Source organism: Geotrypetes seraphini, chromosome 15, assembly GCF_902459505.1.
Source record: "Geotrypetes seraphini chromosome 15, aGeoSer1.1, whole genome shotgun sequence".
Taxonomy (NCBI): domain Eukaryota; kingdom Metazoa; phylum Chordata; class Amphibia; order Gymnophiona; family Dermophiidae; genus Geotrypetes; species Geotrypetes seraphini.
Window position 1 is genome coordinate 58,170,082 of NC_047098.1, and position 24,641 is coordinate 58,194,722.

Consider the following 24,641-nt stretch of genomic DNA (forward strand, 5'->3'; position numbering starts at 1 on the left):
CTAGCCCTAAGTGTATAGCCCTCGATGGAGACTGCCCCAACTTTGATGGTTGGGCTGAGAACTTTTCAGGCTCCCCTCGTAAATGTACCGGTACAAACGCATTATGAAGATAGAACAAAGAAATGTCATCGTTCATCCTTGAACATGAGAGGGAAATAATGTTTGCAATGGATTTTAGCAAAATCTTTTCTAAAGTTACATTTGTTTTTAGACTGGCAATTATTTTCTTAAATCTAACATCCCTGTTGCCTGTTAAGTAAAACATGGAAAGTGTGGGTTATGAATTAAAGAGTATCGATGGAATTTTCAAATGCTATGAGAGAGCATTTAATTCAGTTTAATTTTGTGATAAATCTTGCGCCTAATCCTCCGGTTGCTCTGTAATCATGTCCTTATTGATTTTTTTCTGAATGACTGCATGCAGTATAATAAACTTTACCATTAACCTAAGACTTCTGAAGGCAGAAACTGCTTACTTCCTTTATTAAATTTAAGCAATAATTTCTTGTAATCTATAAGTCTGCTTATATGTAGCAAAGGCTTATGGAACTTTTCACTGAGGGGTGCCTTATGATGTCATGGGATTCACATATGTTCAACCATTTAAAAGCTTCTAAGATGGGGGCTTGATGCTTCTTTTTGAATACTGAAAGGAGTGGCAATGACTAGAAATGAGAGAGAAATGTTTACACAGCGCAAAGAGTTTGAGAAAGATGGCTCACGGTCTGGGGTAAAAAGGTCTGAGGTGGGAGCTAAAGGAGGGATGAGGAAGGGAAGGGAGGAGAAGTGGCTGCAGGAAAATGTAAAAGTGCTTAGATGTGATGCATAGACATGACAGAATAAGGAATAAAATGGAATCAGCAGCCTAAGGGAATAAACTAGAATTTGTTAAAGGTACATTTAATTTAACATCAAAAGAACATTTTTGCAATAGGGGTGGTAAACCAGAAGGGAAAGGGACGCCTTGGGGTATTAACAGAAGCCTGTTCAGTGAGGTCTTTTAAGAAGCAATTAGATTCATATTTTGAGACTGGATCCTTTGGCTGGGTATCTGTGAGCAGCAGAATGTGCTGAGTGGCTGCCGCACTCATCCTTACAGCATAATCAAAGAGAAGGGCAAGGAGACAGATGGTTTTTTCAGTCTTATTAAGTTCCTGAGGCTGCTGAGCTAATTATAGTCCCTGCCCTGGAAGAAGAAAAACACTGTGACTGAAAGCGTTAAAATACCCTCTAGCTTGATATTCTTGGCTAATATGTCCAAGGCACTTTTGCTTAAAGCTTCCCAAACTAAAGCGTGCAGGTGTCGGGTCAAAAGCGCGCCGGGACAAAGGCGCGCCCAGACAATTGAGCGCAGCGCGGAGGTGCGCACCGCAGAAAATTACTGCTTTTACGGCTATGACGGGGGGGGGGCGTTAGAGATCGCGCCGCATTGTGGGGGTGTTGTGGGGGGTTGTAACCCCCCACATTTTACTGAAAACTTCACTTTTTCCCTGTTTTTAGGGAAAAAGTTAAGTTTACAGTAAAATGTGGAGGGTTACACCCCCCCAAACCCCCCCCCCCCCCCACAACGCCGGCGCGATCTCTAATAAGTCAACTGGGGGGCTCCCCAACAAAACCTCCCGTCGGAGACCCTAAAAACTGTAATTTTCTTTGGCGCGCGCCTCCGTCTTGCGCTCAGTTGTTGGCGCGCGCCTTTGTCTTTCGCGGGGTTGTCTGTGAACCAAGTGTGCATGTTATCCTATGGACGCATTAGCAGTTAGCGCTATATCTGTGCTGAAATGCTTAAAGCGCGCACCTTTGTAAAAGAGAGCCTTAGTCTAACTTGGAGAGACAGACATGACAATAGGGTTAAGAATGCAGAACCCAAGGTGAAAGGAGTTAGGAGTTGAAATTCTCTCTTCTGATAAATCAGAGTGTGGACAATTGATTTAAAAATGGTTTATATCTGAGACTCTTATTTTTCCCTGTTTCTCAAATCAGGAAAATAAACACGCCCAGTTCTTTATATGATGTCTTAAGTTGCGTGCACAACTTAATTGATTAATTGACATAATTGGCACAAATTAACCCATTTAAAAGTTACATGCACAACTTAGAAAGTGTGATTCTATAAAAAAAAAAATATGCCAGTTCTAGTGTGCAAATTTGAAAAGGGAATGTAGTCAGGGAAGGGGCATGAGCAAATCATGCACATTGTTATAGAATGTGCCCAGTTTATCTACCCTATAAACTCGAATATAAGTCGAGACCTCCATTCCCCCCCAAATAGGAGGAAAAATGGTTGATTTGAATATAAGTCGGGCGGCTTAATATTCAAGTGCTCTGCCCTGCCAGGATCTGCACCCAGCCCCCTTCCCTCCCAGGCTCTCTACCCTGTCCCCTTCCCTTCCCTGTCCATCGAACCTCCTCTGCTGCTGGAATCCCTGGTGGTCCATAGGTGTAGTAGGCAGGAGCGAGGTTTCTGTGCTCCCGCGCCCCACTGCTAACTCGGTCGATCGCTGCCGTGAGTTCTGGCTTCAGCCACTGACCGGTACTGAGCAGGTGTGCGCTTTGGCACTGCTTCTCAGCACTGAGCGGCTTCCTGAATAGCTTCTGCTCCTGCTCGGTACCGGTCAGTAGCTGAAGCCAGAACTCGCAGCAGTGACCAACTGGGTTAGCAGCAGGGCAGGAGCATGGAAATCTTACTCCTGCCCACTACACGTCTTGACCACCAGGGATTCCAGTGGCAGAGGAGGTACAATGGGCAGGGAGGGGGGATAGGGTGTTGGGGGGAAGCGGGTGGGTGTTGGGCGCTGGCCTGAATATAAACCAGGACCCCCATTTTTGGGCCAATTTTTTGGTTCAAAAATCCCGGTTTATATTTGACTATATACGGTATTCAGTTTTCTACGCTATTCTCCCAGGGGAACTCAGAATGGATTACATAAATTTATTTAGATACTCAAGCATTTTTCCTGACTGTCCTGGCAGACTCGCAATCTGTCTAATGTACCTGGGGCACTGTGTGGATTAAGTGACTTGCCCAGGGTCACATGGAGCAGCATGGGTTTGAACCCAAAATCTCAGGGTGCTGAGATTGTAGTTTTAACCATTCCACCACACTCAATACACAACTTAGGTACAGGCATTTAGGCCCGGTTTTAGCTGGTCTAAATGGGTGCGCTTAAAAGGTATGCGATGCATTAATGCTTAGCATGATTCATAAGAACATAAGATGTGCCATCTCCGGATCAGACCTTTGGTCCTTCTAGTCCGGCGATCCACACACGCGGAGGCCCTGCCAGGTGTACACCTGGCGTAATTTTTAGTCACCCATATCCTTCTATGCCTCATAAGAACATAAGACAAAAGAAGTTGCCTCCGCTGGGTCAGACCAGAGGTCCATCGCACCCAGCAGCCCGCACCCGCGGCGGCCCAGGAGGTCTATGACCTGTCAGGTGTTCCTTAACTTAGCCCTATGATCCCCCTTTTTCTTCTATCTATACTCTTCCATAAAAGGTAAGTGCACCTTGTAGAATTGCCCTAAGCACCGTTCTATGTGCTGATTTTTTGGGCGCTATATATAGAGTCCTGCCCTTAATGAGATTTATATGCTTATTCCAAGACTGGCCTGGGAAAATCCATGAGATATGTATTTTTTAAATGAGGTACAGTGACCACCTAGTCAGCTAATGAGAAAGAGTTTGTTCTCAGGCATAGAGAGTGTTTATTTTTGAATGTTGAAACCCAACATTCTTCAAAGAAAGCAACACCTCACAGTGATTCAAAGAACTTCTGCTTTATTTTCACACAACAGGTATTTAAACTCAGTTCCAACAACTAAAGACCTGGATGAGGTAGATTTTCTTAAACAATCCAACACCCTTGTGACAAAATAACATACTCCTAAGACGCAAACATAAAACAGAATCTAATATATCAATCTCTGTCAGTGCCAAGCTCAAAGACGTATTAAACACCCAGGTCGAAGGAAATAGCCTCAGAACCCCTCCCATACCAACCTTGATATAACAAAGTGTGGGAAATCAACTGGGGTGAGTTACCTCATCGACATATAAAACTTTCTCGACTGGGTGACGTCAAAAAAGCCTTATTCAATGCAGAGAGCGATTGTCGAAAACTAAACAATCATATCGTTTCTGAATTTAATTGAATGAAAGGAATACTTATCCCAGTACGGAGTCAATCTCACATCGACGATAGACAGCGTTTTGCTGGAGTCGGCTACCTCAGGATGTATGAACTTCTGAAATGTATATAAATGGGTTCAAAATTGAATTTTGCTACTGCAATAGTTCAAAATGTGATCTCTAATGTAGCTGGCTTACCCACGAAAATGCTCTGCTCTCCTCAGCATCTAAGCAGCTTCACAAACATGGCCGCTGGAAACTCCATCCATTAAGTCTGTAGATTTTATAACATCTCTATTCACAATGATAGTCAAAGCATGCATGGGCAAGTATAGATGAAATACAATAATTACGAGAAAAGCAGACATAAAAAAGGAAGAACACGAGAAGGGGGAAGGATAGGGTCCTCATTAATAAAGAGAAGGTGCTCTGTGAAAAAATAGGAGTAGAGAGGAAGAGGTTATTACTCAAAGACGTCTTGTAAATTGTGAATGTTTTCTAAGTAACCTGCACAGATTTGGGGATGTACGGGATATAAATATTTTAAAATAAATAAGAGCTTCTCAACTCGGTCCTTGGGGCACACCCATCTAGTCAGGTTTCAGGACATCCACAGTGAATATGCAGGGAGAGCATGCAAATCTGTATCGTGCATATTCAGCAGTGTTGCCAAATGAGCAGTTTCACACCAAGTTATTGGCTCCTTTTACGAAGCTGTGTTAGGCTTTTTTATTGCCAGCCGCACCGGTATTAGTTCCGATGCTCATATAATTCCTATGAATCTGAGAGCTAATACCGCCATGGTCAGCAATTAAAAAAACCTAAAGCGGCTTCGTAAATGGGGGGAGGAGGGTAATGCTTTGTATTTTTTTTAACCTTACTGCATTTAAAAAAGATCCCCTTCTTTCATACTCTGGGATACAACTACTGAAAAGGAATATGAAGCAAATGCTGCACTCTGCTTGTACCGTATTTTTTCGCTCCATAAGATGCACCTGACCATAAGACGCACCCTAGATTTAGAGGAGGAAAATGAGAAAAAACCCCCATTCTGAACCAAATTGTGTACTAATATATACCAGGCTCTGCACCTAGCCCCCCTCACTCCCTGACAGGCTCTGTACCCTGTCCCTTCCCCTCCCCATCCCCTGTCCCCTCCCTCTTTGTCTAAAACCAGCTCTGGCAGGATACACATTTCAAATCTGACATATTATAATCACAAAACAGAAAATAAAACAATTTTTCTACCTTTTGTTGTCTGGTCATTATTGAAATTATGTGGTCCCAGGCTTTGGTTGTCTTCTGATAACTCGCTTGCCAGGGTCTCCTTCTTTCTTCTTCCCTCCCCTCCCCTCCCTGCATTCTGGCAGCTGAAGACAGGCACCTCTCCCCCAGCGGTCAGAGACAGGATGCAGGAGAGGGCCAGAGGCTAATGAGGGGCCCAACAGCCGAAAACAACCATCCAGGAAGAAGATAGGCCCTGATGTCAGCATTAATCCATGCATGACACTCAGGCAGGCCCTGCTGGCACCAATCAACCGCACAACTATCCCCAGGCGCAGCCATCAGGTGCAGGCCAGCTCCACTAATGTGAAAAGGAGCCGCGTTGAAATCAGAGCCCTGCCACCACTGTAGCACATTCCCTCTGACGCAGTCCCGCCCCTCCTCTGACGTTCGGGACCGTGGCAGAGGGAATGTGCTGCGGCAGTGGCAGGGCTCCAATTTTGACGCGGTTCCTTTTAACATTGGCGGAGCTGCGCTGCACCTGATGGAGGGAGGAAAGGAATGGTGAGCTAGATCTCGGCGACAGCAGGAATTGTTTGGTGGGCCAAGTTTTATTGGTCCATGGGCCTGACATGACTGATTTAAAGGGGTGTGTGTGGGTGGGGTGTTGTTTATATTCACTCCTTAAGGCACACCCTTATTTCCACTCACTTTTGGGGGGGGAAAAAAGTGTGTCTTATGGAGTGAAAAATACGGTAATTCCACAGGCAGTATGAAGATAAACCTATAACTTTCATATAGGGGCCCAGAGGCCACACAATAGGAATCTGTTCTGTAGTTGGAGCTAGGATTTTTATATAAGAACGTGTTGGGTCAGACCTATGGTCCATATAACCCAGTATCTTGCTTCAAGCAGTAGCCAATCCAGGACACAAGTACTTGGCAGAATCCCAAACAGTAGCAAGATTCCAGAACCCCCCAAAGTACTAAGATTCCATGGAGGAGTGTGTGGCGCAGTGGTTGGATCTACAGCCTCAGCAATCTGGGGTTGTGGGTTCAAACCCCGCGCTGCTCCTTGTGACCCTGGGCAAGTCACTTAATCCTCCATAGCCCCAGGTACATTACATAGATTGTGAGCCCACCGGGACAGAGAGGGAAAATGCTTGAGTACCTGATTGTAAAAAACCGCTTAGATAACCTTGATAGGCGGTATATCAAATCCTAATAAACTTGAAACTACCAACTCCAGGGACAGCAGCGGCAGCAGCTTCCCCCATGTCTTATCTCAATACCAGACTATGGTAAGGCTAAGAGAATTAGGCTCACTTCAACTCTTTCGCAAAAATGTCTTTTTCTTAATATTTATTATTATTTTTTTTTTTTAACTTTATTTCTTAATTTATTTTTAAATGATGTAAACCCAAGTCAAGCTTTATTACATGAAGATGACCCGGTCTATAAATCTAAGTTTTAGTTTAGTTTACTCCAGATACATTAATTGCTATAGAATACAACAGTTATAGCATACAAGTGTAACCTGGTTTTGGCCCACCTTTTAACCCATAGATCTAGAATAAATGGGGAATACCTAAATGCTGCAGGGATGCCTGTAACTTACAGTTTTCAGTAAGTTAGGTGCACAAATTGGAGCCTCATCTGTATCCTGCCCATGTCCCACCCCTGTGCATGCCCCCCTTGCAAATATGTGTTATACAAGTTACCGGTAAGTGGGTATTTGTAAAATAGTGCTTTATTTAGGGTTGCTTTTATAAAGCTGTGGTAGCAATTCCCCGGAATCTCACCCCGGCACACAGTTTATGATTCACTGGTTTAGTTCTAGGGCTATTGAGAATGCAAGAACAATTAAAACTAGTAGGATAAATGCCTGGGGATCCTTAGTTGTGAAGAAATTAAGAGAAAACTCAGGATTAGTCATCGTTTAAAATATTATAACTGGAAAGAATTTGGATAGACAGGATGAGCCTTGTAACTTTTTGTTCTGCATTTTGTGTGGTTCTAAAGAAGAGTCTTGTTTCACTTTGCAGAAGGACTTGGTGCTGAAGCCACAGGCACTTGAAAAAAAGAGCCATATCTCTTACGGCAAGAATAAACGAGAAGCACTTAGCAATGGATTGTCTTATCTCCCACGAAAGAATCGCTATAATCACCACAGCTACAGCTCGGACCGGGAAAATGACCGCAACCTCTGTCAACGGCTGGCAAAGAAGGGACCACAGAAGAGACACACACAGGTAAAACAATGGCTTTTTCCACACCACCATGTGTGCACAAAGAACCTAATGGCTCTTCTTCTCCTGCACCATTTTTATACAAATATACCCGATGTTTACCTTATGGCTTGAGTTACATTTCCTGCACAATGTTTGATGCTTGTTTGACGTGCTGGCTTATTTCTCATGGCTTGGTTCCAACCAGTTCCCTCCTTTCTCCCACACCCCAATCGAGTGGATGAAACCCAAGCCATTAATTGAAAAATGTGAATATTCATTAAAAAAAAACCAAAAACATTTTGCAGACATCCTTCTTTTATAAATAGAGACCAAGATATGAGCATGCTCAAGTTCTTCCAGTTTAGGAATCAGAAGCCACATGTTTTAGAAGATATGTCAACAGAATATAAAAACCCACGGGAAGGCAATATTCAATGCCATTTCTGCTGATAACTTTTTTCCCTGAGAAATGACCTTTTTTAAAACTGCACACCCTCTATAGAACTCTATAGAGCAGTGTTTTGCAAACTTTCTGGCCGGCAGCACACTAAATCCAGTGCCCTAGCTGGAAGGCACCCGGAAGTGCTCGGATGTCGACATGATGACGTCGCGACCCACTTTGGTGGAGGGATCCGGGAGGTGCGGGAAGAGGAGGAGAGACGTCGGCCAGGAGAGGAGTCATCTGTGCTGGTTGACTGCCTACACGACATGCCTCTCGCCATGAGAGGCACGTCCTGCAGGCAGTCAGCCGGCATGGACGACTCTCCTCCTCGTCAGTGTGTCGTGGCACACCTAAAATCTCAGGACGCACACTGGTGTGCCGCGGCACGCAGTTTGCGATACACTGCTCTATAGGGTCAAAATTTGCATGATTTTCCCTGCATTGTTTGGAACTGTTCCTGATCGCATGTTTACACTAGGGAGGGAAATAGAGGGCTTAGATCATGTTTTCAAATCTATGCCTATAATACTCGTATGAGACCATAATAAGAAGACATTTTAAAGTAACTGGCAGCTGGTGAATGTGTAACATTTCTATTTGTGAATTTTTTGGCCCTTATACAATTAGTTTAGGGCTGAAAATGCTATCTGCATATTTAAGGGTTGGAGGCTGGGTGAAGCAAGGATGGGCTGCAAAATTATCCAGAGTGTGTCAATAGTCAGCTGGTATCCATGTAACTTATATGGACTGTGCACTATCCAGTTAAGTATGTGTATGTGTATATATATATATATATATATATATATATATATACACACACACACATATAGATTAAGGCCTACTGAATAGCCTAAAAAATTCAAATAAATGAAAAAGTGCGTTGGTCTTCATTCTCAGTCCTCAAGGGTCATCAGTACTCATGAGAGGAATTTGCATGCAATGAAGGTGGTAGGCATTCAAATATGTCTCATGCATAATAATTAGGAATATCCTGAAAACCTGATCAATTTGCGGCCCTGGAGGACCGGGAGTGAAAACCATTAGTAAAGTATGTATATTGACTGCTACCAATTATATGTATAGCTGTGCTGAATATACGTATTAATTTAAAAGCCAGCACTGGTGTTTCAATTAGCACAGTTGCCACAGCCACAAAATGGTGAATTTTTAATTTCTAAGGGAAAAAGTACTCTTACAGAAGGCAGGTGCAGATTTCTGTGGATACTTTTTCCTGAGGCAATAATCAAAGCAAACCTTGTTGATAAAAAGCACCTGCAGCATTTGCATCAGTGTGAACTGTTTGATTATTTTCCTCTTGGGAGGGGGATGTTGCAAAGGAGAGAAAACATAGAGTAGACCCCAATGAGCAAGCCTAGTAAACAGCCAGGAAGTCCTCACTGGGGGGGAGGGGAGGTTGGTCACCTAAGGTTAGCAGATATCTGAAGGGATTTGCACTATCTGTTCACCTGGATCCTCAGCATTTCCATTCTTTCTTTTTCTTGCCAATCACACATCTCTACTTCCTACCCTGTCTCCATAGGCAGTAGAAGCAATATTTATTGTTTAATAGCATGTCGGCTTTCTATGCTACAGGAGATCTATAGGTCTTGCAGCACTTACTATGAGATTGCCCCTTTATGGGAGAGGAAGCTAACACACTGCTAAACCCCTCTCCTACTGTTGCCCCTAGAGACAGAGAGAGTCAGGAAGAAGAAGAAGCAGGAGAAGACAAAGTAGACTGAATATGGTGTGTAGGAAGAGTGATGGGTTAGGGAGAGAGACTAAAGCAGAATAGAGTTGAGGAGAGGGAAGAGAGGGCTTTAGAAGGTGGGGGACATGAAACAGGAGAGAGAATCCAAGATAGAGGAAGAGGATTCACAATGGGAAGGGAAGAGAGAACACTGAAACTTGCAGGTGAGATGGTGGAGCAGAGAATAATGGGAGCTGGAGCAAGAACTTGGGGTAGAGGCATGAAGAAGGAGAAAGGACTGGGTACTGAGGAGAAGGAGTGGTTGACAGAATCAAGGAGATACAGATAGAAGACCAAAAATGGAAGAAGATGGATCTAAGTATTGACTGAAGGGAGAAAGAGATTGAACCCATGATAATTGCAAGAGAGAGAAACTGTGAATAGAGGGAAATAACTGGGTGTTGGAAAGGAGAGGGGGAGAGAATGCCTAGTGTATAAAATGAGGATGGAAAGGGAGAGTAGAGCTGCAAAATGGTTTGTGTGAGAGAACCAAAGATGAAGGGAGATATGGAAATGAAGGGCACGGGGATGGAAGGAAAATGAGAGTTCTGTAGACTGGGGTAGGGAAGGAGAAGTCCAGGAAAACAATATAGGAGAAATGAAAAAAGGTCTGATCCAGCAGCGGCAATTCTTATGTTCTTATGTAGTTGAATAGAAAAACAGTTCCAGCTTGTTTACACAGGTTATCCTTTACTTTTCTTCTGTTCTCCATTCAGAAAAAGGTGTTACAAGAATAAAACTTAAAACTTCTTCTACACAAGGTAGACTGATGGGTTCAGATTTTAGATAGCACAGTTTATATTGGAATGTCAGTGCTGTTCAAACAGATTGCACTTCTCCAAACTTAAAAGAACAAACAGGAAGCTAGGAATTATTAGACCAAGAATATTTTAATTTTATCTTTAGTATTTATATACCACTTATTTAGCCTAAGTGGTTTACATTCAGGTACTCAAGCATTTTCCATATCTGTTCCAGTGGGCCCACACTCTGCCTAATGTACCTGGGGAATGGGGGATTAAGTGACTTGCCCAGGGTCACAAGGAGTAGCACAGGATTTGAACCCACAACCTCAGGGTGCTGAGGCTATAGCTCAAACCACTGTGCTACACACGCCCCATATTGTTCCATGGTGTGACCTCACCTTGAGTTATTTGTTCAGTTCTGGTTGCTATCTCTTAAAAATGATATAGTAGAATTGGAAAAGTTTCAAAGAAGAGCAACCAAAATTATAAAGGGGATGGAACTCCTCTCACATGAGGAAAGGCTAAAGAGTTTAAGGCTCTTCAGCTTTGAAAAGAGACAGCTGAAGGGAGATATGATTGAAGTCTACAGAATCCTGAGTGGTGTAGAATGTGTACAAATGGATCCGATTTTTACTCTGTCAAAAATTGCAAAGACTAGGGGACACTTGATGAAGCTACATGGAAATACTTTTAAAACCAATAGGAGGAAAGTTTCAAGTTTATTTGGAATTTGATAAAATCACTTTTTCATAGATTACAAAGCGATGAACAATTTAAAAAAATGGGGGGTTACAAACAATTTTGGGGTAAATCACAGACAGACTTTCCACGAGAGGGAAATAGAGGAAGGAACTACAAATCAGTATAGGAAAGAGAACGAAAAAGGGAAAAAACAGAAGGGCGTGTGGACAGATGCAAGGCAGTGGTTATTCAGAAAGTACGGTCACTGTCTCTGGTGCTGTACTGAACGACGGCACTGCCACTTTCTTTAGACGGACAGGGGACATCAGGTCTGACAATGGTTTACCTGCGTGCGCCAAGATCGTTTACAGTAAGGGGGTTGGAAGAAGACGTGGGTTTAGCAGCCACCAGTACCAGATTTCTCGGGGAGAACATGGGATCAAAAAGGGGAAGCATAACTTTTTTTCACTCAAAGAATAGTTAAGCTCATTGACAGAGGATATTGTAACAGCAGTTAGCTTAGCTAGGTATAAAAAATGTGTGGACAAGTTCCTGGAGAAAAAGTCCATAGTCTGCTATTGAGACAGACATGTTGGAAGCAACTGCTTGCCCTGGGTCAGTATGAGCATGGAATGTTTCTACTATTTGGGTTTTTGCCAGGGATTTGTGACCTGGATTAGCCACTATTAGAAACAGGAAACTAGGCAAGATGGGCCATTGGTCTGACCCAGTTTGGCTATTCTTAAGTTCTTATATTCTTGTATCCATCATTTATGAAATATTTATGCAATGTAAATATTTTATAATTCATTTCTAAGCTCTTGTAATTTAGTGGTTTAAAACGGCTAAAAGGAAGCAGCAAAGATGGCTGAAAAGTAGGTAATCCTGTAGTCACTGAAAGCACTGAAAAACATTAGCTAAAATTGATGCTATTTATGAAAACAAGCTGGAACTGTTCTCACTTGGAGAATTTATGATATAAAACATACATCATGCAGCTTCATTTGCAGTCAGGTATCAGAGAGTCTGCTAATTATTTTTAGGAGAATTGCTTTTTAGTATTCATGCAGATAATGTGTTTGTCAGCTGAAAAGATAAATCCTGAAAGATTTCTTGAGATCTCAGCATTCACATCAGTACCTTAATTAGGTCTCATATTTTAGCAGTACAAAATGTTATATGGAAGGAGGATCTTTAGTGTTAGTACCATAAGACTGCCACTAGGGGTCATTAATGCCATTTTGACACCTGGAGCCACACAGTTCAGGGAGTAGAGCGCACTGCTCCAGTGCCACCCCACTAGACCAGAGAAATTCCCAGGTGAGTCCCGAGAAAGGTGGGGGGAGGGGGTAGGTTGGGAGTGTAGGAGTGTGTGGCACAATGGTTAGAGCAAAAGCCTCAGCACCCTGAGGTTGTGGGTTCAAATGCCATGCTGCTCCTTGTGACCCTGGGCAAGTCACTTAATCCCCCATTGCCCCCAGGTACATTAGATAAGGTGTGAGCCCACCGGGACAGATAGGGAAAAAATGCTTGAGTACCTGAATGTAAACCACTTAGGCTATAATTGGTATATAAATACTAGAGAATGACACGGGGAAAAAATCTGACCCCGTCACTGTCCCGTCACCGGACCACCATCCCCTTCACAGCCCCGTCCCCGCCGTCCCCTTCACCGCAGCATCCACCCTTCCTAATGAAACTAGTACTGTTTTAAATTACTTTTAAAAGTAATAGATTATTCTGAAGCAAATAATGGAGGAATTTACTGAATTTGATACCAAAGGAAAAGGAGAATAAAGTAATTTGCTTAATGTCCCAAAGGATGTCAGTAGAGAATACAAAATTTGAGCCTGTGTTTTGCAGTGCCTCCTACAGGAAGCTGGAAACTGAACTAATCAGCAGCTCTTGTTAGCTCAGATCAGGATTTCAAGTACATGGGCTACTAGAAAACAAATAATTTGAAGAAGATGAACTGTGGCAAATTAGTTGGTACTTATTTACTGTCAACCTGTGCTGCTGGCAAAATTTCTGAAGTCTTGTCTGATTTGAGTTAAGGAGGGCTTTACTCTCTTCATAATGAGTCACCTCTGGGGTAAGAGTAGACACTCTGCCCAAAATCTCGCGCGGTCCGTGCATCTCCCTCCCTCTCTCCCCCTTACCTTCTCGGCGCGTTTTAAAGTTTTTTTCAGAGTACTTGTTGAAAACCGCCAGAGCCTACGTGCATCACGTGCGTGTGCAGGCAGAAGCTTCTCCTCTGACGCAACCGGAAGTTGCGGGGGGGGGGTACAGTCTTTCGAGGGGGGGTTGTACAGGCCTTCCGGGGGGGTGCAGTCCTTTGGGGGGGTTGTAAATGCGTTCAGGTGGGACAGGCAGGCCTTGGGTGCAGGCCTTCAGGGGGGACAGGCAGGCCTTCAGGGGGGGAAAGGCAGGCCTTGGGTGCAGGCCTTCAGGGGGAACAGGCAGACCTTGGGTGCAGACCTTCAGGGGTGAGGTGCGGGCCTTCAAGGGGGACAGGCAGGCCTTTAAGGGGAAGTGCAGGCCTTCAGGGGGATACACCTTCAGGGGAAGGGGTCCCTGGTTAGAAGTACACGGAGGGAGGGAGGGAAGGGGGGTTTCAATGAGATGTGCATATGCTGGACTTTGGGGGGGAAGAAATAATGGGTCTAAAAATAGAGGAGAGGGAGAGAGATGATGGACAATGGGATTTAGGGAGGGAAGGAACAGAAAGGGAGAGAAGTTGGACACAAGGGATGGTGTGGAGGGGGGGATAGAGATACTGGATAGGAGGGTAGTTGGGAAAAGAAAGGGACAGATGGTGGACCCTGGGGTGGTGGGGAAGAAGGGAGAGATGCTGGATGAAAGGGTATTTGAGAAAAGGTGGATCTGTGAATGTAGATGAAAAAAAGGAAAGATGGAGGGATGGGAAACGGAAGGGGAGGACAGAGATGGAAGATGGATAGTTAGCATGGAGAAAGAAGAAAGGAGACCCTGGCACTCAAGTTATCAGAAGACAACCAGAGTCTGGGACCAACAAGATTTAAATAATGACCAGACAACAAAAGGTAGAAAAAATCATTGTATTTTCTGTTTTGTGATTACAATATGTCAGATTTGAAATGTGTATCCTGCCAGAGCTGGTGTTAGACAGCAAACGTGAGCTAGGATTTAACAGAGAGAAGAAAAGTCTTTTTTGTTTGTTTACACCAAAGCGCCAGTGTGGTTAGGAGAAGGCAAAGGGGTGAAGAGGCTATAAAAGGGATGAAGAGGTTATAAAATAAACCCACCAGGATGTGTAAAAAAACCCCACCCAATTGGGCAGGAAAATCGAATCAAACAATCGATTCAATAGGCTGAATCGAATCGAATCGAAATTTTTTTTCCTGAATTGGGCAGCACTAGTATTTAGGCATGGTTTTCATTGGCCTAAATCAGTGCGCCTAAATGTTAGACATGTGTACGGGTGCTAAGCATGATTCTATAAAGTACGCATAATTTCAGAGGCGTTTTATAGACTGGCGCTAAGTATCATCCATTTTGGCGCTGAATTTTTCAGTGTCATATACAAAATATGGCCCTAAGAGGACAATCTTATACAATCTTATAAGACATCCACTTTGTGCACATAAGATACACTATGGGCTCCCTTTACTAAGGTGTGCTAGCGTTTTTAGCGCACGCTAACTGTGCGCTAAATGAAAAATACTAATTCAAGCTCTATGGAGGCGTTAGCGTTTAGCGTGCGCTGTAACCGCTAGCGCACCTTAGTAAAAGGAGCCCGATGTTGTAAAGGGAGCTTGTGTGCATATGCCTTTATAAAATAAATCCCCCCACCCACTCCAGAAGTAGGTGCCTACATGTACATCTGATCTTGGGCTCCTACAGGTCTGGATTAATTTTACATGCACCTGTTGGTATTTTATGATGTGCACACTTATGTTGTATCTCTGCTCAAACTCTGCCCCTGGGAACATCCAAATTTATTATAGATAAAAGTATGCACCAGACATGTTTGGTATGCTTTGTATTTGAACGGCATATTTGAGCAAAATGAAAAAAATATTAGAGTTAATGATCCTTTTAACATTGCAATTACTGCCCAAACCACCTTTTTTATGGTTATTGTTGTCTTTAATTTGTCACGTTCTTCTGTGGATAAAAATGATCTTTCTTTTATAGAAAATTATACAAAAAAAGGTTTCAGATATTTGGGATATGTTCTCTCTATCCATTGAAATCATTTTGGAATCTTGTATATATGACCTCTAGCAATTATCTGGCCTATGTCTCTTCCTGAACTGTTTTCAGTTCAATTTCTTTAGGTGATATAGAAAAATGAAGTATGAATTCCTCCACCTCCTCTAAAGATCCCCTGCCAGTAGAAACTCAGTTAGCCTTGGCTAATATGCTACGACCAGTTTTAGTTTTCACATCAAGTAAAAGCAGTGCAAAGATGACTGAAATAATGCAGTTTTATGAGAAGGCTAGCTAAGAGGTTTTCTGTTTGGATGATGGTAATGCATGTTGCATGCCTGTGGGGAGCTAATGCCAAAACAAGGAAGGTGGAAGACAGAAGGCATGATACGTAATGTGAGTAATCTTATTTAGTGTAAAGCCTGTCTGTCTGTCTTGGCTGTTTAGATTGTAAGCTCTTTCGAGCAGGGACTGTTTTCTTTTTCTTTGGGATTTTGTACAGCGCTGTGTACGTCTGATGGTGCTATAGAAATAATTAATAGTACCGTGTTTCCCCGAAAATAAGCCCTAGTCCTGGGATTTGCCAGCAACTCTTCAACACACCACCCCCCCTACCGCGTAGCCGAATCCCTGCTGACCATCCTTCCCTCCCCGCCGACCACGAGCGAGCCCTGCCTTCAACCGAAGCAGCGTCAAGCCAGGAGCACTCTAAACAGGCTGTTTGGCCTTGTCCCTGCCAGATGTTGCTTCGGTTGAAGGTAGGGCTTGCTCGCGGTCGGCGGGGAGGAAAGGACGGAGGGTCAGCAGGGGTTTGGCTGCACGTTGGGGCGGGGGTTGCTCAAGGGTTCTGCTGCACAGGGGAGGGGAGGAAGGGAGGGGAGGAAGGATGCTGCACATGTGGGGGAGAGAAAGGAAAGAGGAAGACATGGGGTGAAGGAGTAGAAGGGAGAGATGGTCATGTGCATACCCTTAAAAAAAGACCTAGTGCCTTTTTTGGGCCCCAAATGAATATAACACACTGTCTTATTTTGGGGAAATACGTCAGTAGTAGTAAAGTAGAATGAACTAGGATTAAGGTTATAACCATTGTGCTAGATTCACTTTTCTTTTCTGTCAGTGATGTTTTAAATTTTTAGGGCTTGAAAGCCAACTCTCCTCATGCCTCCATTTTTCTGTAGCCAAAATACATTTTTTAGGAGTGAGAAGGTGGCACCTTCGTTTTTGCAATGTTAACAGAGGTAGACTTTGTATATTTCCTGATTTGGCAAAAAAGTACACAAGAAAGAAGTCTGTTCTTGCTAGGTAACAAGAGGCTCATACTATTGAAGCCTGTTATGTCTTTGGATATCTTTATAAGTGCACAATTAAATATGGAGGAGTGAGTTGTATATTTTATGTCCCAGAATAGTTATAAACCTTCTTAAATGTTGAAAAGCATGTCTGGGTCACTGTCCAAAGAAGTGGAGAAGGCTATGGTTTTCCAATGCATAGCCCAGTGTCTCTCAAACTGTTTTTTAGCTCCGACACACTAAATGGAGCAAATGTTTTTCATGGCACATTATAAATGAAATCATAAAATTGCAAAACCAACAAAAAATTAAATTTGAGCATTATTTATTTAAAGTTATGTATGAGTAATTATAACAACGGTAAATCTAAAGAAGATAGATTGGAATTGTTAATTACTGTGATGGATGAGCTTGTTTTTGTGTGCAAATTAACTCAAAATGCAGCTCGATAGTCAACAAGCAAAAGATAAGAAGATCCAAATGGTAACAAAGCCTTGATTGCTTTGTTGCTAAAGTTAGGATAACTACTGGTTTCAAGTTTATTTAAGCTTGATATTCCGCTTTAATTGCCAAAGCGGTGTACATTGTGCAAAATTTACTTTTTAAAAAAAGTTTTAAAATATAAGTAGAGGAGATACTGGAAGCCCTGAATATGTATACCCTAGAGGAAAGGAGAGACAAGGGAGATATGATTTAGACGTTCAAATACTTGAAGGGTATTAACGTAGAACAAAATCTTTTCCAGAGAAAGGAAAATGGTAAAACCAGAGGACATAATTTGAGGTTGAGGGGTGGTAGATTCAGGGGCAATGTTAGGAAATTCTACTTTACGGAGAGGGTGGTGGATGCCTGGAATGCGCTCCCGAGAGAGGTGGTGGAGAGGAAAACGGTGACTGAGTTCAAAGAAGCGTGGGATGAACACAGAAGATTTAGAATCAGAAAATAATATTAAAGATTGAACTAGGCCAGTTACTGGGCAGACTTGCACGGTCTGTGTCTGTGTATGGCCGTTTGGTGGAGGATGGGCAGGGGAGGGCTTCAATGGCTGGGAGGGTGTAGATGGGCTGGAGTAAGTCTTAACAGAGATTTTGGCAGTTGGAACCCAAGCACAGTACCCGGGTAAAGCTTTGGATTCTTGCCCAGAAATAGCTAAGAAGAAAAATTACAAAAAAAAAAAAAATTAAATTGAATCAGGTTGGGCAGACTGGATGGACCATTCAGGTCTTTATCTGCCATCATCTACTATGTATATATGTTACTAAATAAAAATAAAGTAACTAAATAAAAAAATAAAATTACTTGCTGTTAGTTTTCAAGAATCAATCACGTCAAAGAATGATGCTTGTCTGGACAGTTGTATCCTTACGCACACAGACGCTCATAACATTGACAGACTCTTGCATACGCAATGTACATGTCATCTGTTCTAGTGTACTGTATACTTATGAAGAAAATTTTAAATAAATTAACATTTTGGAATCTCTCGTGGCACACCTGGAATCTGTTCGGGGCACACCATTATGCCGTGGCACACTGTTTGAGAAACACTGATTTAGGTCAATCTATTAAGCTAGCATTATATGAAGAAAAATAGGCTCCTATCAGGCACCTACCGTATTTGCCGGCGTATAAGACGACTTTTCAGTACCTTAAAATCCTCCCCAAAGTCGGGGGTCATCTTATACGCCGGGTACTGTTTAGAGAGCTGCACGGGGATGCCCCTAGGGTCGCCCCCTAGGGTCGCGGGGCTCCTGCGGGGCTGGATGCTCAGTCTTCTGGATGTACGCGGCTCTTCTTCTCCCTACCTTCTCTGCTTGCAGCACAGAGCCGAACGGAAGTCTTCCCGACGTCAGCGCTGACGTCGGAGGGGAGGGAGGGCTTAAACAAAGCTTAAACAAAGCCCTCCCTCCCTCCGACGTCAGCGCTGACGTCGGGAAGACTTCCGTTCGGCTCTGTGCTGCAGGCAGGGCAGATAAGGAGAAGGAGAGTAGCCTCGCGGTTCGAGTGGCTACCAAAGGAGAGGAGCGGCCTGCCCCGGTTGCAGCACAGCCGGCCAGGTTCCCTTTCTTTTGTGGCACTTCCCCGACCGACCGATAACAGCCCGGGTCCGACAATCCTCCCTGCCCTGTAGCCGCGAATCTAAATTACCTTGTTACAGCAGCTGTAAGAAGGTAATTTAGATTCGCGGTTAAGGGCAGGGAGGTTTGTAGGACCCGGGCTGTTATCGGTCGGTCGGGGAAGTGCCACAAAAGTAAGGGGACCTGGCCGGCTGTGCTGCACCCGGGGCGGTAGAGAAGGTGTGCGGAAGAAGGGGTAGTCTTATACGGCGAGTATATAACAAAACTCTATATTTTAACTAAAAGTTGGGGGGTCGTCTTATACGCCCAGTCGTCTTATACGCCGGCAAATACGGTACTTATAATTACCCTCTAAATAGGGGTCAGTTGTATAACTGGGCACCAAAAATGAAGCACCTAGAAGCAGCACACTGAGCTAATTCTGTAGCTGCATCTGGGCACCCAGATTCCATTATATAATACCTCAAAGCAAATAGATCTCACTTTCCACGATCACATCAGCTCGGTTGCAAAAATCTGCTTCATCAAACTTCGCCTTATTCGTTCTCTAACTTCGATTCTAGAGACAGATGCAATCAAAATTCTAATTCATTCCCTAGTTATTTCTCACCTTGATTATTGTAACTCTCTTTATAACGGACTCTCTCAAAAAGAAATTCAACGCTTACAATTAATTCAAAACACAGCAATAAAACTCATCTATAAAACTGGCAAATTTGACCATGTTACCCCTCTTTTGAAGGAAGCACACTGGCTCCCCATTACACACCGTATCACTTATAAAACCATTCTGCTCACCTTTAAAATCAGACTTTCTCACCTGCCTTTATACCTAGATAAGCTCCTCATCCCACAATGCTCAATACGTTTATTGAGGTCAGCCAATCAGAAACTCTTGTCAATTCCTTCTATAAAAGATTTCTTTTACACTAGGAAAATAAACTTCGCAGTAGTAGCTCCAACTTTGTGGAATGCTCTGCCACAGCTACTCCGATCCGAATTTCAACTTGATAAATTTAAGATAAGCCTGAAGACTTTCCTATTTAGCGATGCCTTTTCCTGCGTTTAGATTTTTCTTTCTTTTTTTTTTTTCATTTCCTTCCTTCTTCTCTTTCTTTCTTTTTTTCTTCTCTTTCTTTCACTCTTCTTCTTCTCATATTCAAACAACCGCTTTTATAAAGCGATCCCACCCCATATGTTTTACCCTCTTCCCTCTGTCTCCTTTCTTCTTCTAACATGTAACTCTCTTCCCATCCTTCTTACTTTCCCTCACCTTCAAGTCTGTCTAGTTGATGTCCTTGGTGTGCACTTTTATTATTTTTTTAAATATTTATCTTTTTTAAATTTTTATTGTAAACCGGCCAGATACTTGTTGATGGTCGGTATATTAAAAGTCAATAAACTTGAAACTTGAATTGAACGAACTCTTCCATTATCTGGTTCTTTAGTTGTAACTCCTTAAATAATTAATTCTTAAATGGTTTATTATCACACCAGATAGTAGAAGAGATTATTTAATACCAGCATAAACTGGCATCTACATTTCCGCATGCCTACTTTCACCATGTCATAGCAAGTGTAAATTGAGCTCCGTAACTTCGGAATGTCAGTGTTAACCACACATATGCCCCATCCTTGCACTTCCTCCTTTCAGGACCCCTTGCATTTACATGCCAAGCAAGTTGTATTCTAAAATGATAAAATACTGGTCGGCAGGTGTAATACGGTATCATGAGTGGGGTTTTGGGCCTGTGAACACACAGCCAGACATGACCAGCAAAAGTGCAGAAAAAGTTCTTTATTGACTCAAAACAAAACTCCCTGAATCCTGTTACTTCGGAGAATAGAGCGTACAGGAAAACAGTCTCTTGGTTTGATAAACAAAAGTCTTGAGATGAGCCTGGAGCTGGTACTGCCACGCCTTAATAATAATAACTTAATTTTTCTATACCGCCAACACCCAAAAAGTTCTAGGCGGTTCACAGAATAAAGAGGACTGGACATTCCAGTGATGATACAAAGCACGCAGAAAAGCAGTACAATATTTCAGAAGTGAAAAATACAATAATAGTCATCAATCAAGTAAAATTTTTTTTGAACAAATAGGTCTTAACCAATTTTCTAAAGGTGCATAAGATGCAGATTGTTGAATCAGGTTGTCTAACCATACTTGAACTTTACCTGCTTGATAAGCCAAAGATTGATCAAAATATTTTTTATAACGGTCATTTTTGGGATTAAGAAAAGTAAAAAGACTAGTACACCGAGTAGGCCTAGTCAAACAGCTTGTTGACCGGCTCCTGTGAATTCTCGCCCTCAATTTTGCCCATCAAGTTTATTAAAGAGCATCCTGTGCGGAACCATATAGAAGGCTTTACTGAAATCTAAGTAAATAACATCTATTGCATGACGTTGATCCAATTCTCTAGTCGCCCAGTCTAAAAATTATATCCGATTCATCTGGCATGATTTACCTTTAGTAAAGCCATGCTGCCTCAGATATTGTTATCCCAGCGGATTCCAGTAAGTTCCAATGATTCCATTATTTCTGCAAGGCTTACAGGCCTGTAGTTTCCTGCTTCATCTCAGTGACCACTTTTGTGAAGGACCACATCCGCTCCTCTCCAGTCCCACCGAATTCAAAATAATACAGCTCAATCTTATAAGGCCAGTCAGCTTCATGTGCATAAAACTTGGGACAACAGGAAATAATGTAACTTGCTAAGGTTGTTGGTGGGAGAAGTGGGATTTGAATCTGGGTTACCGTTTTACCCAGCCCATTGCTGTAAATCAGTCTTTCCCCTTATAGTAATTTGTGAGTGCTGAAAGCAGCATGAGTGAAATAGCAAAAAAAGGTTTCCATTTGGTTCAGATATTACAGTGAGAGAGAAGTAGTTTAGCTACATATCAGAAGCTGATCTTTCCCCTCCCGCCACTCTCCTCTATCTTCTATCTTCAATTTTTCCAATCTCTTCCCAATTACCTCATCTTTTACTCTCCTTCCTGGCAGTGTCTAGCTCTTCTCTCTCTTTATTGAATTACACCTTTTTTTTTTTTCTGCCCAGATAGAACATCATCTGCACAGGGAGCAAATTTCAGCATGGGGCTGTTGTTCCTGCTCTCTCGGGGACAGATGCACCATGTATTTTCCCTTAGATACAAAAGGGAGGGGTAATCCTCTTTTGTCGGTGTGCTCTGCTTTGCAGCCACCTCTGCAGTTCATAGTGTTTGCTTTCCTTCAACTCATTTGTGAGGTTCAATGCCAGGAAATGGTGGAGGGTAGGTGGAGGAGGGGATGGAAGCTGTGTTTTTTTAGTGGGAGCTCTGGTGGGAGGGAGCTCAGCAGATGGGTTTGATCACTACTCGCTGTCTTAGCCCAGTGAGAGCTGACTGTAGTGGTGACGAGCGATTTGCACTGTGCTATTTACAGTTTGGGTTTGCAGTATTTCAGTGACATCCGAGTGCTCCTTAACAGCTGCTTCCATTACTGCCTTTCCCAGAGCTGCTAATTGAAAATGAAATTGTGGGTGGGCTTTGACGAAGAATCAAGCTATAGGCCGCAGATTGTTCACGCAGAACTGTTTTCGTCTCTTTGCTATCAGTTTTCTTATTTAAGAGAACAAAATGATGATAGAGAAAAAGTCAAGGAAGGTATCAATATGTAAATGACAGCAGGTATAACATGTCATGGGAATATAATTAATAGGTGCAGTATTTTCACATGGGATGATTGACAGGGCTGAGGCATATCCCAGAAGTTGGTACGTAAGTTATAGTGGTCTCTATAGGCAAAAGTACCGTATTTTCACGTAGATAACGCACGCCCGTGTAAAACGCGCACACGGGTATAGCGCGCGGGAAACACAAATTTATGTAAAAAAATTTTAATATAGCGCGCACACGCATATACCGCGCATGCTAAAACCTCCTCCCACCTACTCCGAACCGGCATCCTCCCCCCCCCCCCCGCTCGCTTACCCGCGTTTTACAACTTTTTTTTTTTTTCAATCCGATCCGGCATCTCCCCTGCGAACCGGCATCCTCCCCCCCGCTCGCGTCACCCCCCCTCCCCCGCGATCCTACATCCCCCCAGCACCAAACATCTCTTACCCGATTGGGCTCCGGCACCAGCACCAATGCACAGGACGTGCCAGTGCCAGTGCCCGAAGATCCTCCCTCGTTGGTTTGGGCTGGGCTGGGCGGTGCGGTGCAGGAGAGATCCTCCTTCTTCCTGCGCCGGGCTGGACTAGGCTTTGAGCATTTGCGCATGCTCAAAGCCTTCTGGTCTCGCTCTGCCCAGCCCAGCCCAGCCCAAACCAACGAAGGAGGATCTTCGGGCACTGGCACGTCCTGTGCATTGGTGCTGGTGCCGGTGCCCAATCGGGTAAGAGATGTTTGGTGCTGGGGGGATGTAGGATCGCGGGGGAGGGGGGGATGACACGAGCGGGGGGGGAGGATGCCGGTTCGCAGGGGGGATGCCGATCGGATTAAAAAAAAAGGTGTAAAACGCGCTCACGCGTATAACGCACAAGATTATGCACGGTTTGTAAAATTGTGTATAACGCGCGCGTTATATGCGTGAAAATACGGTACTGTAAGAGAGAAGTTAGGGGACTGGGAAGTACTTTTGCCTATAGAGATCATTCCTACCAGAACACAGATAACCCCTATGCAAATACGGGACCGAAAACTAAAAGTACTAATATATTTTTTAAAACACCCTAAGATCAGGGCAGGATTAATTCTTCGAGGGCCCCTAGGCATCCAAGTACACTGGGCCCCCCTGGCCCTGCCACGCCCACACCCCGCCCTCGCCCCACCATGCCCCGCCCCATTTCTTATCTACTTCTTTATTTTCACCTGTATTTCTTTCTTTTTTTTAAATTCAAAACAAAGATTAGCATACCAGTGCACAGTTTTTCTTCTATACCACCCCCAAACATCTCTGAACAAATTCCTCTTCCTTCCCTTCCCACCTACTTACCCAGGACATTAACTTGAATCCTTTCAACTACACGTGTCCCTTCAGAATCCAACATGAAAAAAAAGACATTGGCAGAAAATAAGGAGATTCAAATCAGGTTAATTCAAGGTGCTCCCAAGAACCATGCCTGATGCATTTTGCCAAACAAGGCTAGTCAACGCTAACAGAAAACCATGTCTTTCATACACACGGAACACAGATACACCCTCACCCAATATGGAGGGATCCCTATCTTCATGCGAAGCAGTGTCGGGCCAGCAGCACTCTAAACAGGCTGCTTGGCCTTGTCCGTCAGGAATTTCACTCTACCGCATTACTGAGTAAAATCCCCGACGGACAAGGCCAAGCAGCCTGTTCAGAGTGCTGCCGGCCCGACGCTGCTTTGCATGAATGTAGGGCTCGTTCGTGGTCAGTGGGGAGGGAAGGATGGAGGGTCAGTGGGGGTTGGAGGGTGCGCAAGGGTTCTGCTGCACAAGGGATGGGAGAGAGGGTAGGATAGAAGCTTGGCAAGGCTGCACGAGGGATGGGAGGAAGGGGAGGAAAGATACTGCACATGTGGGGGAGAGAAACGAAAGAAGAAGAATTGGGGAGAAGGAGAGGAAGGGAGAGATAGTCATATGCATACCCCGAAAATAAGACCTAGTGACTTTTTTGGGCCCCAAGTAAATATAAGACACTGTCTTATTTTTGGGGCAACATGGTACGTAAAACACATTAAATAGAAAACATGCATATCAATAAAACTAATAAAGGTAGAGGGGCAAAAACAAACCAGAGCCACATACAACCAGGGAAATGCTGTTAAAATTGTTTTGTTGTTATTCAAGCTAGTTTTTTCTAATTTTTTACATAAGGATAATCAAACTATAAATGAACCAAAACTGTTCAGAAAGGA

At 43.5% G+C, this 24,641-nt stretch overlaps 1 protein-coding gene across 5 annotated transcripts in view; it reads left to right on the plus strand.

The window, feature by feature from the left end:
- The window catches only part of AUTS2 (activator of transcription and developmental regulator AUTS2), a 1,593,647-nt gene that overhangs the window by 413,730 nt on the left and 1,155,276 nt on the right, over positions 1-24,641 (plus strand). For all 5 annotated transcript variants that reach the window (XM_033921209.1, XM_033921212.1, XM_033921211.1 and 2 more), the window contains exon 2: positions 7,400-7,606. In XM_033921209.1, the coding sequence (XP_033777100.1) occupies positions 7,400-7,606 (207 nt within the window). The remainder of the gene's footprint in view (positions 1-7,399; positions 7,607-24,641) is intronic.